The sequence below is a fragment of the Orcinus orca genome, chromosome 8 (assembly GCF_937001465.1).
Source record: "Orcinus orca chromosome 8, mOrcOrc1.1, whole genome shotgun sequence".
NCBI lineage: Eukaryota > Metazoa > Chordata > Mammalia > Artiodactyla > Delphinidae > Orcinus > Orcinus orca.
Genome location: NC_064566.1, coordinates 94906728 through 94920879, shown reverse-complemented (window position 1 = coordinate 94920879; position 14152 = coordinate 94906728). Strand labels below are relative to the sequence as shown.

At 40.3% G+C, this 14152-nt stretch overlaps 1 protein-coding gene across 4 annotated transcripts in view; it reads left to right on the top strand.

Moving 5' to 3' along the window:
- The first annotated feature begins 20 nt into the window (after nt 1-20).
- Nucleotides 21-14152, top strand: part of JAML (junction adhesion molecule like) — a 33557-nt gene continuing 19425 nt past the window's right edge. Inside the window, exons 1-3 of one of the 4 annotated variants that reach the window (XM_049713775.1) lie at nt 21-990; nt 10239-10495; nt 11482-11544. In XM_049713775.1, coding sequence (XP_049569732.1) covers nt 11502-11544 — 43 coding nt within the window. In that variant the 5' untranslated portion in view covers nt 21-990; nt 10239-10495; nt 11482-11501. Of the gene's footprint in view, nt 991-2369; nt 10496-11481; nt 11545-14152 lie in introns of those variants that run through there. The other 3 variants (XM_004273349.4, XM_049713776.1, XM_033434502.2) reach the window with 3 other exon arrangements.

The window sequence follows — 14152 nt, the reverse complement described above, 5'->3', positions numbered from 1 at the left end:
CTGCGTAGATTCCGAGGGGTGCTGCAGCCAGCTCACACCATAAGAGCTGATTGTTAAATTTTTAGGAATTTTGCAGGCCAATTGTTAAAGTGTTGGTAGCTTGAAATAGGCCATGGTGGGGGTATTTACTCAATTGCTGGCTTATCAGCACACCAGTTTTCAAGAACCATGTAGCATAGCCCTGGTAAAGAGCAAGCATTCAACAGCTTTTCAAATGATACAGGACAAGTTCCAAAAAACAAGTATGCCCACGTGTGAGGCAAGCCAGTGCAGGCAAGGTTGAAGGAGCGTACACTGAGAACACATATTTTCAAGTGGCAACTTAAAAGCAAAAGATACCTCAACGTGAAGAAGCTTTGAGTTTTTATCTAGTCACCCACAGTATTCTCTGGGGGAATAAGATGCTTGTTGTATTCTAGAAATGCTGATATCACATGGTCAGTGGAAACTGACATGCCTAGGTGGTGAGTTGGAGGACTGGGCAGGCACATCTTTGGAAGCAGAGATTGAGTGATTGGCTATATTGCCCCTCTGTGTTGAGAGAAAAAAAATGAAAGGTTGCTATACTTTAGATACAGAGCAAAATGTTTTGTGTTAATCTTAAATTTATTTTGTTTGCAAGAGGCTGATTTCTTTCTCAGCATGTTTGCCTGGGACCATTTGAGATCCCACCCTTGGAGAGTTTGTAATCTAGAAGGGGAGATGACACCTGCAGAGGTCTGGAACATGAGGCTCTCCTCAGTAAGGTGAATTTGTTACTTCATTTTAGAATGAAAGTGTAAATAACAAGTGGGTAATAGGCCAGATGACTGAAACAAGAACCTTGATTTAAAGGTTCCTGTTTGTGTCTCTGCAGCCAACTCAGAATGCACGCATTGGTTTGCTCTGAGCTTGAACTTCTGTGCAGGCAGAAGTGTCTTCAGTTGGACTTGGCAATTGCAGTTGTGGGAGAGCTCAGTGCATTGCTTCTCCTGGCATTCCTCATCTTGGGTAAGCAGTTTCTTTGTATTTCTTAAACAGCGACTTGAACTTTTCTCACTCAGAAGAAGGCTGGTTCTAAAAGTATTCATTTAATGGCAATCCTTTTGGATTGTGAGGCCACAAGCACAGAGCTGTCAATTTCTGCAGGAGGACTGCCATAAGGTAGTCTAATGGGGATACGTTTCCTTTCTGTAGTGTAGAGTAACTTGTGTTAAGATGCTCGGAGAAAAAAGGAGTAAGGTTTGCTCTTAATGAAAGAGTAAATGATAATGATGATGATGGTGATAAGGCTTTAGCTTTTTTTTTTAAACATCTTTATTGGAGTAGAATTGCTTTACAATGGTGTGTTAGTTTCTGCTTTATAACAAAGTGAATCAGCTATACATATACGTATATCCCCATATCTCCTCCCTCTTCTGTCTCCCTCCCATCCTCCCTATCCCACCCCTCTAGGTGGTCACAAAGCACCGAGCTGATCTCCCTGTGCTATGTGTCTGCTTCCCACTAGCTTTCTATTTTACATTTGGTAGTGTATATATGTCCATGCCACTCTCTCACTTCGTCCTAGCTTATCCTTCCCCCTCCCTGTGTCCTCAATTCCATTCTCTATGTCTGCGCCTTTATTCCTGTCCTGCCCCTAAGTTCTTCAGAACAATTTTTTTTTTTTTAGATTCCATATATGTGTGTTAGCATACAGTATTTGTTTTTCTCTTTTTGACTTACTTCACTCTGTATGACAGACTCTAGGTCCATCTACCTCACTACAAATATCTCAATTTCATTTCTTTTTATGGCTGAATAATATTCCATTGTATATATATGCCACATATTTATCCATTCATCTGTCGATGGACACTTAGGTTGCTTCCATGTCCTGGCTATTGTAAATAGAGCTGCAGTGAACATTGTGGTACATGTCTCTTTTTGAATTGGTTTTCTCAGGGTATATGCCCAGGACTGGGATTGCTGGGTCATATGGTATTCTATTTTTTTTAAGGAACTTCCATACTGTCCTCCATAGTGGCTGTATCAGTTTACATTCCCACCAACAGTGCAAGAGGGTTCCCTTTTCTTCACACCCTCTCCAGCATTTATTGTTTGTAGATTTTTTGATGATGGCCATTCTGACTGGTGTGAGCTGATACCTCATTGTAGTTTTGATTTGCATTTCGCTAATGATTAGTGATGTTGAGCATCCTTTCATGTGTTTGTTGGCCATCTGTATATCTTCTTTGGAGAAATGTCTATTTAGGTCTTCTGCCCATTTTTGGATTGGATTGTTTGTTTTTTTGCTATTGAGCTGCATGAGCTGCTTGTATATTTTGGAGATTAATCCTTTGTCAGTTGCTTCATTTGCAAATATTTTCTCCCATTCTGAGGGTTGTCTTTTTGTCTTGTTTATGGTTGCCTTTGTTGTGCAAAAGATTTTAAGTTTCATTAGGTCCCATTTGTTTATTTTTGTTTTTATTTCCATTTCTCTAGGAGGTGGGTCAAAAAGGATCTTGCTGTGATTTATGTCATAGAGTGTTCTGCCTATGTTTTCCTCTAAGGGTTTCATAGTCTCTGACCCTACACTTAGGACTTTAATCCATTTTGAGTTTATTTTTGTGTATGGTGTTAAGGAGTGTTCTAATTTCATTCTTTTACATGTAGCTGTCCAGTTTTCCCAGCACCACTTATTGAAGAGGCTGTCTTTTCTCCATTGTATATTTTTGCCTCCTTTATCAAAAATAAGGTGACTATATGTGCATGGGTTTATCTCTGGGCTTTCTATCCTGTTCCATTGAGATATATTTCTGTTTTTGTGCCAGTACCATACTGTCTTGATTACTGTAGCTTTGTAGCATAGTCTGAAGTCCAGAAGCCTGATTCCTCCAGCTCCGTTTTTCTTTCTCAAGATTGCTTTGGCTATTTGGGGTCTTTTGTGTTTCCGTACAAATTGTGAAATTTTTTGTTCTAGTTCTGTGAAAAAAGCCAGTGGTAGTTTGATAGGGATTGCATTGAATCTGTAGATTGCTTTGGGCAGTACAGTCATTTTCACAATGTTGATTCTTCCAATCCAAGAAAGTGGTATATCTCTCCATCTGTATGTATCATCTTTAATTTCTTTCATCAGTGTCTTATAGTTTTCTGCATATAGGTCTTTTGTCTCCTTAGGTAGGTTTATTCCTAGGTATTTTATTCTTTTTGTTGTAGTGGTAAATGGAAGTGTTTCCTTAATTTATCTTTCAGATTTTTCGTCATTAGTTTATAGGGATGCAAGAGATTTCTGTGCATTAATTTTGTATCCTGCTACTTTACCAAATTCATTGATTAGCTCTAGTAGTTTCCTGGTAGCATCTTTAGGATTCTCTATATATAGTATCATGTCATCTGTGAACAGTGGCAGGTTTACTTCTTCTTTTCTGATTTGGATTCCTTTTATTTCCTTTTCTTCTCTGACTGCTGTGGATAAAACTTCCAAAACTATGTTGAATAATAGTGGTGAGAGTGGACATCCTTGTCTTGTTCCTGATCTTAGAGGAAATGGTTTCAGTTTTTCACCATTGTGAACGATGTTGGCTGTGGGTTTGTCATATATGGCCTTTATTATGTTGAGGTAAGTTCCCTCTATGCCTACTTCCTGGAGGGTTTTTATCATAAATGGGTGTTGAATTTTGTCAAAAGCTTTTTCTGCATCTATTCAGATGATCATATGGTTTTTCTCCTTCAATTTGTTAATATGGCTTATCACATTGATTGATTTGTGTATATTGAGGAATCCTTGTATTCCTGGGATAAACCTCACTTGATCATGGTGTATGATCCTTTTAATGTGCTGTTGGATTCTGTTTGCTAGTATTGTGTTGAGGATTTTTGCATCTATGTTCATCAGTGATATTGGCCTGTAGTTTTCTTTCTTTGTGACATCTTTGTCTGGCTTTGGTATCAGGTGATGGTGACCTGGTAGAATGAGTTTGGGAGTGTTCCTCCCTCTGCTATATTTTGGAAGAGTTTGAGAAGGATAGGTGTTAGCTCTTCTCTAAATGTTTGATAGAATTTGCCTGTGAAGCCATCTGGTCCTGAACTTTTGTTTTTTGGAAGGTTTTTATTCACAGCCTCAATTTCAGGGCTTATGATTGGTCTGTTTATATTTTCTATTTCTTCCTGGTTCAGTCTCGGAGGGTTGTGCCTGTCTAAGAATTTGTCCATTTCTTCCAGGTTGTCCATTTTATTGGCATATAGCTGCTTGTAGTAATCTCTCATGATCCTTTGTATTTCTGCGGTGTCAGTTGTTACTTCTCCTTTTTCATTTCTACTTCTATTGATTTGAGTCTTCTTCCTTTTTTTCTTGATGAGTCTGGCTAGTGGTTTATCAATTTTGTTTATCTTCTCAAAGAACCAGCTTTTAGTTTTATTGATCATAGCTATTGTTTCCTTCATTTCTTTTTCATTTATTTCTGATCTGATCTTATGATTTCTTTCCTTTTGCTAACTTTGGGTTTTTTTGTTCTTCTTTCTCTAATTGCTTTAGGTGTAAGGTTAGGTTGTTTATTTGAGATGTTTGTTGTTTCTTGAGGTAGGATTGTATTGCTATAAACTTCCCTCTTAGAACTACTTTTGCTGCATCCCAAAGGTTTTGGGTCATCGTGTTTTCATTGTCATTTGTTTCTAGGTATTTTTTGATTTCCCCTTTGATTTCTTCAGTGATCTCTTGGTTATTTACTAGTGTATTGTTTAGCCTCCGTATGTTTTGTATTTTTTACAGATTTTTTCCTGTAATTGATGTTTAGTCTCATAGCATTGTGGTCGGAAAAGATACTTGATACAATTTCAATTTTCTTAAATTTACCAAGGCTTGATTTGTGACCCAAGATATGATCTATCCTGGAGAATGTTCCATGAGCACCTGAGAAGAAAGTGTATTCTGTTGTTTTTGGATGGAATATCCTTTAAATATCAATTAAGTCCATCTTGTTTAATGTATCATTTAAAGCTTGTGTTTCCTTATTTATTTTCATTTTGGATGATCTGTCCATTGGTGAAAGTGGGGTGTTAAAGTCCCCTCCTATGATTGTGTTACTGTCAGTTTCCCCTTTTATGGCTGTTAGCATTTGCCTTAAGTATTGAGGTGCTCCTATGTTGGGTGCATAAATATTTACAATTGTTATATTTTCTTCTTGGATTGATCCCTTGATCATTATGTAGTGTCCTTCTTTGTCCCTTGTAAAGACTATTTTGTCTGATATGAAATTTGCTACTCCAGCTTTCTTTTGATTTCCATTTGCATGGAATATCTTTTTCCATCCCCTCACTTTCAGTCTGTATGTGTCCCTAGGTCTGAAGTGGGTCTCTTGTAGACAGCATATATACAGGTCTTGTTTTTGTATCCATTCAGCCAGTCTTTTGGTTGGAGCATTTAATCCATTTACATTTAAGGTAATTATCGATATGTATGTTCCTATTACCATTTTCTTAATTGTTTTGGGTTTGTTATTGTAGGTCTTTTCCTTATCTTGTGTTTCCTGCCTAGAGTAGTTCCTTTAGCATTTGTTGTAGAGCTGGTTTGGTGGTGCTGAATTCTCTTAGCTTTTGCTTGTCTGTAAAGATTTTAATTTCTCCATCGAATCTGAATGAGATCCTTGCTGAGTAGAGTAATCTTGGATGTAGGTTTTTCTCTTTTATCACTTTAAATATGTCCTGCTACTCCCTTCTGGCTTGCAGGGGTTCTGCTGAAAGATCAGCTGTTAACCTTATGGGGATTCCCCTGTTTGTTATTTGTTGCTTTTCCCTTGCTGCTTTTAATATTTTTTCTTTGTATTTAATTTTTGATAGTTTGATTAATATGTGTCTTGGCATGTTTCTCCTTGGATTTATCCTGTATGGGACTCTCTGCACTTCCTGGACTTGATTGACTATTTCCTTTCCCTTATTAGGGAGGTTTTCAACTATAATGTCTTCAAACATTTTCTCAGTCCCTTTCTTTTTCTCTTCTTCTTCTGGAACTCCTGTAGTTTGAATTTTGGTGCATTTAATGTTGTCCCAGAGGTCTCTGAAACTGTCCTCAATTCTTATCATTCTTTTTTCTTTATTCTGCTCTGTGGTAGTTATTTCCACTATTTTACCTTCCAGGTCACTTATCCGTTCTTCTGCCTCAGTTATTCTGCTATTGATTCCTTCTAGAGAATTTTTAATTTCATTTATTGTGTTGTTCATCATTGTTTGTTTGCTCTTTAGTTCTTCTAGGTCCTTGTTAACTGTTTCTTGTATTTTCTCCATTCTATTTCCAAGATTTTGGATCATCTTTACTATCATTACTCTGAATTCTTTTCCAGGTACACTGCCTCTTTCCTCTTCATTTGTTTGGTCTGGTGGGTTTTTACCTTGCTCCTTCATCTGCTGTGTGTTCCTCTGTCTTCTCATTTTGCTTAGCTTACTGTGTTTGGGGTCTCCTTTTCCCAGGCTGCAGGTTCGTAGTTCCCGTTGTTTTTGTTGTCTTCCCCCAGTGGGTAAGCTTGGTTCAGTGGGTTGTGTAGGCCTCCTGGTGGAGGGGACTGGTGCCTGTGTTCTGCTGGATGACACAGGATCTTGTCTTTCTGGTGGGCAAGACTGCATCCGGTGGTGTCTTTTGGGGTGTCTGTGACCTTATTATGATTTTAGGCAGCCTCTCTGATAATGGGTGGGGTTGTGTTCCTGTCTTGCTATTTGTTTGGCATAGGATGTCCAGCACTATAGCTTGCTGGTCATTGAGTGGAGCTGGGTCTTAGAGTTGAGATGGAGATCTCTGGGAGAGCTTTCGCCGTTTGATATTACGTGGAGCCGGGAGGTCTCTGGTGGACCAGTGTCCTGAACTTGGCTCTCCCACCTCAGAGGCACAGGCCTGCCACCCGATCAGAGCACAAAGACTCTGTCAGCCACACGGCTCTAGTTACAAACAATGAAGCAGGGCAGTCAGGCAGTTTAACACAGCTTGAGTTCAGCAACCACCTTACACTACGATCTTCATTCAAATCTCAAAATGAACTCACATCAGATTTGTCCTTAGTCAGCAGAAGACTCTCAAACTCAACTGTGTTGCTTCCTCCTTCTTACATGTTTTCTCACATCACATCTTAGTTTATCACCTGCTCTACGCATCTTTAAATGGTTCCTACTCCTTCTTCAAGGCTTTAGCTTTTAAGTTGCTTGTGGCTTCGGGTAGAGCTGTGACTAGCTGTCCTTGGACTCATGGCAGAACTCTTCCTGCACTGTTTCTCTTCTCCCAGTCCTAGACAGGCCAATATTTAACCTTAAGAAGTCAGGAAGTTAAACCTCCCTAGAGAGCTAGGCTGTTGTCTATACTTGCCACACCCTCTGCATAGCCCTGATCTCAGGAAAGATGATGTAGGATGGTTTAGATAGAACCCATTCTAAAGGAGAGAGCAGGAGTAATGACTCTCAAGGTCCCCTTCAAGTACAGGGTTGACCGATGTAACTGAGACTGTATTATAAGAAGCCATGTAACCTACCAGTCTGTACTAAATGGTCTTGGAAGGAAAAACAAGGATGCATTTTAAGAGGTTCATGCCTCAGAGTGGTTATGTGGACTCGTATACCTAAAAACATCCAAAATCCTGGAGGTACACAGTGATGTGTAAATTGAGGGGACTTAGCCTTGCAGGTAGAGCAGCTGCCTGAGTGAGGGAGGGCAGTGAGGTTGTCTGTGTGCTCAGTGGTTGCTTGTCCTCACTAGGGGCAAATGCTTTGACTGAGAGAAAGAATGCCTCTCCCTTATTTTGTCTTGTAATATTGTAATATTTGGGGGTCATTTCCACATCCTGTGTTGTAGTCTCATTGTCATGAGTCTCTTTTCTGAAGATCTTTTTTTCTGTTACAATTGTGCCAAGGACAACAATTCCCCTACACTGGGGAAAAGGGGGTCCTGATACTTACAACTCCCCAGGAGTGATAGAAAGTATTCGCCAAGAGTTATATTGTGAAAGAGCCATAAGCTCAGGTCTAAACATTTGGCCAACATGTGAGATAATTTACTATGCAGAATTATCTCAAGAACATGCTGGTGAAGAGATAAGTCAGTATCCGGGAAAGGAAGCAGGCTAATTTGAGGATTCAATTGGAGTCTATCAAGGTGCTGAAGGTGCATCTGAATGCTTTGGTTAGATTTTTAGAGACTGAGATTAATATATATGTATACTGGATTATATATCTGAATGATAAAATTCTGAACTATATATATATGTGTGTGTAATATCTATCTATCTGTATTATATGATAGGAATTTCTGAATATTTGCCAACTAACTAGGAATCTTCAAATTTGACTAGTGTTCTTGGCCTGGTTAGGTGTTATTAGTTCATCTGATGAGTGGTCCCTAGGCTCCCACTCTGGGTCTTACTCTGCGCTGGTGTTGGAGATGCACTGGCCCATAGCCACAGCTCTTGGCCTCGTGGGGGTGAGGGTGGAGAGCAAGACTTTAATCAAACAAGCATATAAGTAAATAGATAATTAGAAGTTGTGACAAATGCCCTAAAGGAAAGAGAAATGGTACTATTAAAACATGTGGCTAGGGTCTGCCCTCGGAAGGGTGGTTCAGGAGAGGTTTTCCTGAGGAAATTACATTTAATTTGAGATATGAAAGATGAACAGGAGTTAACAAGGGGAAGGGGATGGGAAGAGCATTCAGTCAGGGGGAGCAGATTAATCTTGTTTTGGTAAATGAAGTTCAGGGAAGCTTTGCTGTAAAACATTGATTACTTTCACACACCTGGAAGAGCAGTACAGGCTAGTAAAGAGACAGGCTCTGATCCAGAATGCCCGGGTTTGAATCCTGGCCTACCACTTGCTCTGTGTTATTAGGCAAGTCACTTCACCAATCCGTGCCTCAGTTTCCTCATTTGTAAAACCTCATAGGGGGTTGTGAGAATTAAATTGGTTAATGTGCAGAGCGCTCAGACAGTGCCTGGCATATAACCTTCTCTAATTTATTGAGTATCCACTCCTGATTTCTAGTGTGGTGCTATATTAACTAGGGGGAAAAAGTCTGACCCTTTAATGTTAAAAATGAGGCCTGGGGAGACTGAGTGGTTTCCCAAATATCAAAGAATTAGTTAACGGAATGTCTGATCTGGGAAGATAATTTTTTAAAAACTTAACGCTTTTTATGTTAAGTCATTGCCTCTCTATTCATTCACACAGAGTTCTAGTGGTGCACTTGAGTGCCTAAGACTGAAAATGGGCGTCTTCTATTTATCAGATTTTTTGCACACTTCTTAGAATTTGTTTGAAAATGGTTTGGGTGTGGCTCCATGTGTCTTGAGGTTGGTGACTAGATTCAGAGTCTTTTTGGGGTCGCCGGTTTCCTTAGAATAGAGTGGTGCATTTGCACGATGTCTAAGTTGATTTCAGTTTGTTGGTTGTATTGGCAGCTGTCAGCACTTGTCCAGTATATGCCAGGCACTTCACCGATACTGTAACATGGGTGTGGGACACTCATAAATGAGACGCATATGGTCCTGCCCCTGAGAGTATAGATAACTCTACACTGTAATCAATGATTACTCCTCCATGCAAATGGCGCACTGCTTTGGGGAATATGTGAGAGCTGTTTGCTGGGCGGTGAAGGGAGCACAACCAACTCCCTGGAGAAGAATTCATCCAGAACACAACAGGGATCTTAGATGTCTGAGATATGATGAATTAAAGTTATGATATAAAGGAAGCCCTTTATCATGCTCACCCATGTATGCGTAGGGTAAGGCATGTGTCATGCAGCAGGAATAAAGCTGTGGCTATCCTGAGAGCTTGTATTTTCATTAGAAGTACTCATATTTGGGGAAATTTGATGTGACTTTTGGTAATCTGAGTCAGTGTAATTGTTATCTACATTGTTGTAGTGGAATTCAAGAACTGAAATTTAAGAAGTTTCCAGTTCTTTCTGATTCATCATTTGCTGTTCTTGTAAAGGTAGATTCTCAGAACCCAAAATCTCCTCTAAGGCTACAAACTCTGTTTCCTATCTGACTTTTAGGCTATAAAAATAGGATCTCATGTGGTAATGCTTTCTGTTTTTCAAAGCACTGTTATCTGCATTATCACATTTGATCCTTGTGTCGTTATCCCCATGTTATAGGCGAGGAAACTGAGGTTCAGCAAGGTCAATGGACTTTCTGCATAAGTGAGACCTAGGTAGGGCCACCTTAAACAGTTTGACCCTGATTTTTCAGATGGAGGACTTTGTTGATTAGAATACAGGTAAGAAATCTCTTACTGTGCTGTAGAGCCTGCAAACCACAACTACTGAGCCTGTGAGCCACAACTACTGAAGTCTGCACACCTAGAGCCCATGCTCCGCAACAAGAGAAGCCACCGCAATAAGAAGCCCGCGCACCGCAATGAAGAGTAGCCCCCGCTCGCCACGACTAGAGAAAGCCCGTGCACAGCAACGAATACCCAATGCAGCCAGAAAGAAAGAAAGACAGACAGACAAAACAGCAAACATCAAACAGACAAATTATTAAAAAACACAATCTCTTAGGTAATCATTTTTTATACATTAAAATGGCCACCATATGTGCTGGACTTCCAGCAGAGCTGGGTAGGGTACTATGATGTTAACACACAAAGAAGACCTTTCCTCCTAGCATATTCTGAGGTGGAATTACTCCAGGATGTTAGGTGTGCAGGGATCATGACGGAGACCAGCCACAGTAGTAGGTAGGAACCCAAGGCTTGTTGAATTGTAACTCCTGGGAGTTAGGGTTCTTCTGTTTTGTTAAGAAAATTGCAGGGCATTGTGCAGACAGTGAATTCTTTCCCAGGAGCTGGTGGATGCAGTGAAATTAATACCACAGAGATAATATAGATGTTTTAAAAGTACTTTTGCCCATGCACAACCCAATTCGCATTCTATCCATGCTATCCTGCCTAAAAAAATATAAAAAAAAAATCTCACTGTGGACCTTTCATGTGGCTTCTTTGTGTCATAACTGAGTTTAAAAAATTTCCTCGTATTTGCGTATCTCTTTTCTTACATGTCCAGAACATTCTTTATATATTTAAAGGTAGTCATTTTAATTTAGTTGGAGAGATAGGTAAAAATTTCAGGCTGAGTATCCTGTAATCTTTTGTTTATGTGAAACTCTCAGGTTGTAGATTGTCTAGGGTTGTCACCTCAAGGCTATCCTGGAATTGTTTGCTTTTTTTCTCTTTAAAAGCAACTTTCATCTAATCTTCCCTTATAGCCAGTCTGAGGCAGCCCGCAAGTGACTCTCCAAACACCACTCTGTTTTGTTTCATCATAGCAGTTACCAGCATCCACTGTTTCTTATTCATTCATTTGCTGCTTTTTTCCTCTCCATCTCCCCTCCACGTGCAAGCTGCTATCAGCCGGGACCTTGTCTTCCTTGCTACGTGCTGCAGCCCAGTGCCTCAGACAGAGGCTGACTCACAGAACTCTCCATTGATGTGTTAAATTAATGAACTTCTCTTGACACTATTTTCTGACTTTTTTTCTCTTTTAAGGTTGAAAAATTGAGAGCAGCATGTTTTACCCACCGAAACGCATCCTGGTGCCGGTGTTACTCAGTAAGTAGAAGCCAAGGGACCAAGGAGGGTATTTGATTTCTTGTAAGTCTCATGCGTGTTCAGAAGCCAGTTTTATTTATTTTCATTTCCCCTTGCTTTGTTGAAAATGGAAACCCCAACCTGGAACTTCACAGTTTTGTTGAAACAGCTGTTTTGCTTCAACAGCTGTTTTAGAAGGCAGGTAGGAGACTCTTCCTTGGAAAGCTGAATATTCCTCTGCTGCTATTAGAAACAGAATGCCTTTGGGTCCTGACTGGGTGTTTTAGGACCTTCCTATGGGATACAAAGAAAGTTTCTCGCTGGTATTCCTGCACTTTAAATTGTTATCTTTAAAACCACAGCTAGTCTCAGATCAGGAAATGAAATTACCAAAGGGAGTCCCAGAATCCCTGTAATTGTTTTCGTGCTTTAGCTACACTAGTCTTCTTGCAGTTCCTCAAATGCGCTGAGCTCTTTCCCAATTTTGGATGGTTTCTTTTGCCTGGAACCTTCTCTCCCCACCTCACCCTAGCAAGCATGCCTAAGCCTTCCTTATCCTTCAGGTTTCTCCTTAAGCTCCACTTTTAAAAAGACTGCTCTGGAGTCTCCTGTTCCTACGGTGCTCAGGGCTGCTTCTTCTTGCTAATCCCATCTCTTTCTAACTTTTTCATCCTTTTGTCCCCTTGTCTTCTCTTTATCCCATGGATACAGCTCTGTTGGAAGAATAAATTAATGAGATGCTTTGCTCTCATAGCTTTTTATTTTTTTCTCTTTTTTAAAAAACTTTAAAAAATTATTTGGTTGCTCTGGGTCTTAGTTGTGGCAGGCGGGCTCCTTAGTTGTGGCATGTGAACTCTTAGTTGTGGCATGCATGTGGGATCTAGTTCCCTGACCAGGGATTGAACCCGGGCCCCCTGCATTGGGAGCATGGAGTCTTAACCACTATGCCATCAGGGAAGTCCCTATTTTTTTGTGTTTTTAAAGTATGGTTGAAGTGTGGTTGATTTACAATGTTGTGTTAATTTCTGCTGTACAGCAAAGAGATTCAGTTATCCATATACATACATTCTTTTTTATATTCCATTATGGTTTATCACAGGATATTGACTATAGTTCCCTGTAATATGCAGTAGGACCTTGTTGTTTATCTATTCTATTTTTCTCTTTATTATTAGTTTCTTAAACTTTGCATGGTGACCTAAACACTGACTCAGCAAAGTGCACAAAAGAATTGTCTTTGCTCTAATTCCAGGCAACATAGCATGTGCACAAGCATGCAGTCAGACATACACACACACATGAAACTGGTATGTATTAGAGAATTTTTTTCCCCATGGAATCAGGGTTATAAAAATCTCAGAGGCTATTTAGACATTTCCTGGGTGAAGCAGCCTGCAGGCTTTTGCCCTTCCATCCAGAGACTTAACAATCCAACCCTGTGTGGAGTGGCCTGGTGACATCAGGGGGTATTGTACTTCTTGGAGAGGTTTTCCTCCTCTGTAGAAAGTCTCAATTTCTTCAGCCATTTCTGTACAAAGGTTACCTATCAGGTATAAGTTTCTCTTTGCTTTGGTTGTTGCTCTTGCTTTCTAGCAAACTCATTTAATTCTACAGACAGTGCTCTTCATATTACATTAAATAAGCTTCTTTACCTTTAACCACACTTAAAGTTGCTCAGTTCTTCCTTACAGGAAAATTCCAGGTCGCTTTTGCAGGTACTTTTGATTTCTTTCAAAAAATAATTCCCTCCAGAGAGTGGAGAGTTCATGTTTTCTTTCACATCCTCCCCACTGCGTGTTGCCTGCTGTGGGCAGGAAGTTAACACTCTTCTCCCGGGGCAGCAGCTTGGATGGAGAGGTTGGCACATTTTCTGTTTACTCCAAAATTCGTTCACTTGGCTCTTCTTTGATAGGAACTGGCCAGCATCTAAATGTGTCTTTCTTGCTATGGTTATCTCTTTGCATAGAGCATGTCCTGTGAAAACAGAGATATCCATGTAATGGTTTTCTCTTTAGAAATGGTTTTTTCTTTAAGGGAAAAGAGAAATTACTTGAGCAATGGACAGATAGTGGAGGGGTACCGCATGGGCTAACCCTAGAGACTGGAAAGCCAGGGCTGAGGGCAGAGCTGGAGGAGGGAGGTGGGGAGAAGGCAAACAAAGGAAATTCAAGGGAGGAGCTGTGCTCTGTCCTGGCCTAATTACAAGGACCTGCACTACAGCCAGAATCAGCCAGCAAATTCAGAGATAAGCTTTTGTAAAGGAACTAAAGAAGGAGAAAGGCAGAGGGAAGCAAAAGTACCTGTGAACTGGCTTTTCAGTTCCCTAACTGAAACTAGGAGCCAGAGACATCCCATTTCCTGTTTATGGATGTCTAAATTCATGACCTGAAAGGAGAGACTTCAGGGTTTCTCTTCTCATTTCTTCTTGTTTTCTTTTTGTTTTGTTTCTCTGGCCATGCCACGCCGCTTGCAGGATCTTAGTTCCCCGACCAGGGATCGAACCTGCTCCCTTGGCAGTGAAAGCGCAGAGTCCTCACCACTGGACCACCAGGGAATTCCCTCTCTTCTTTCTTTAGAAAGGAGATTGCAGGGATGAATTCTAGAAAAGGGGAAGGGACTGGCTAGGAGC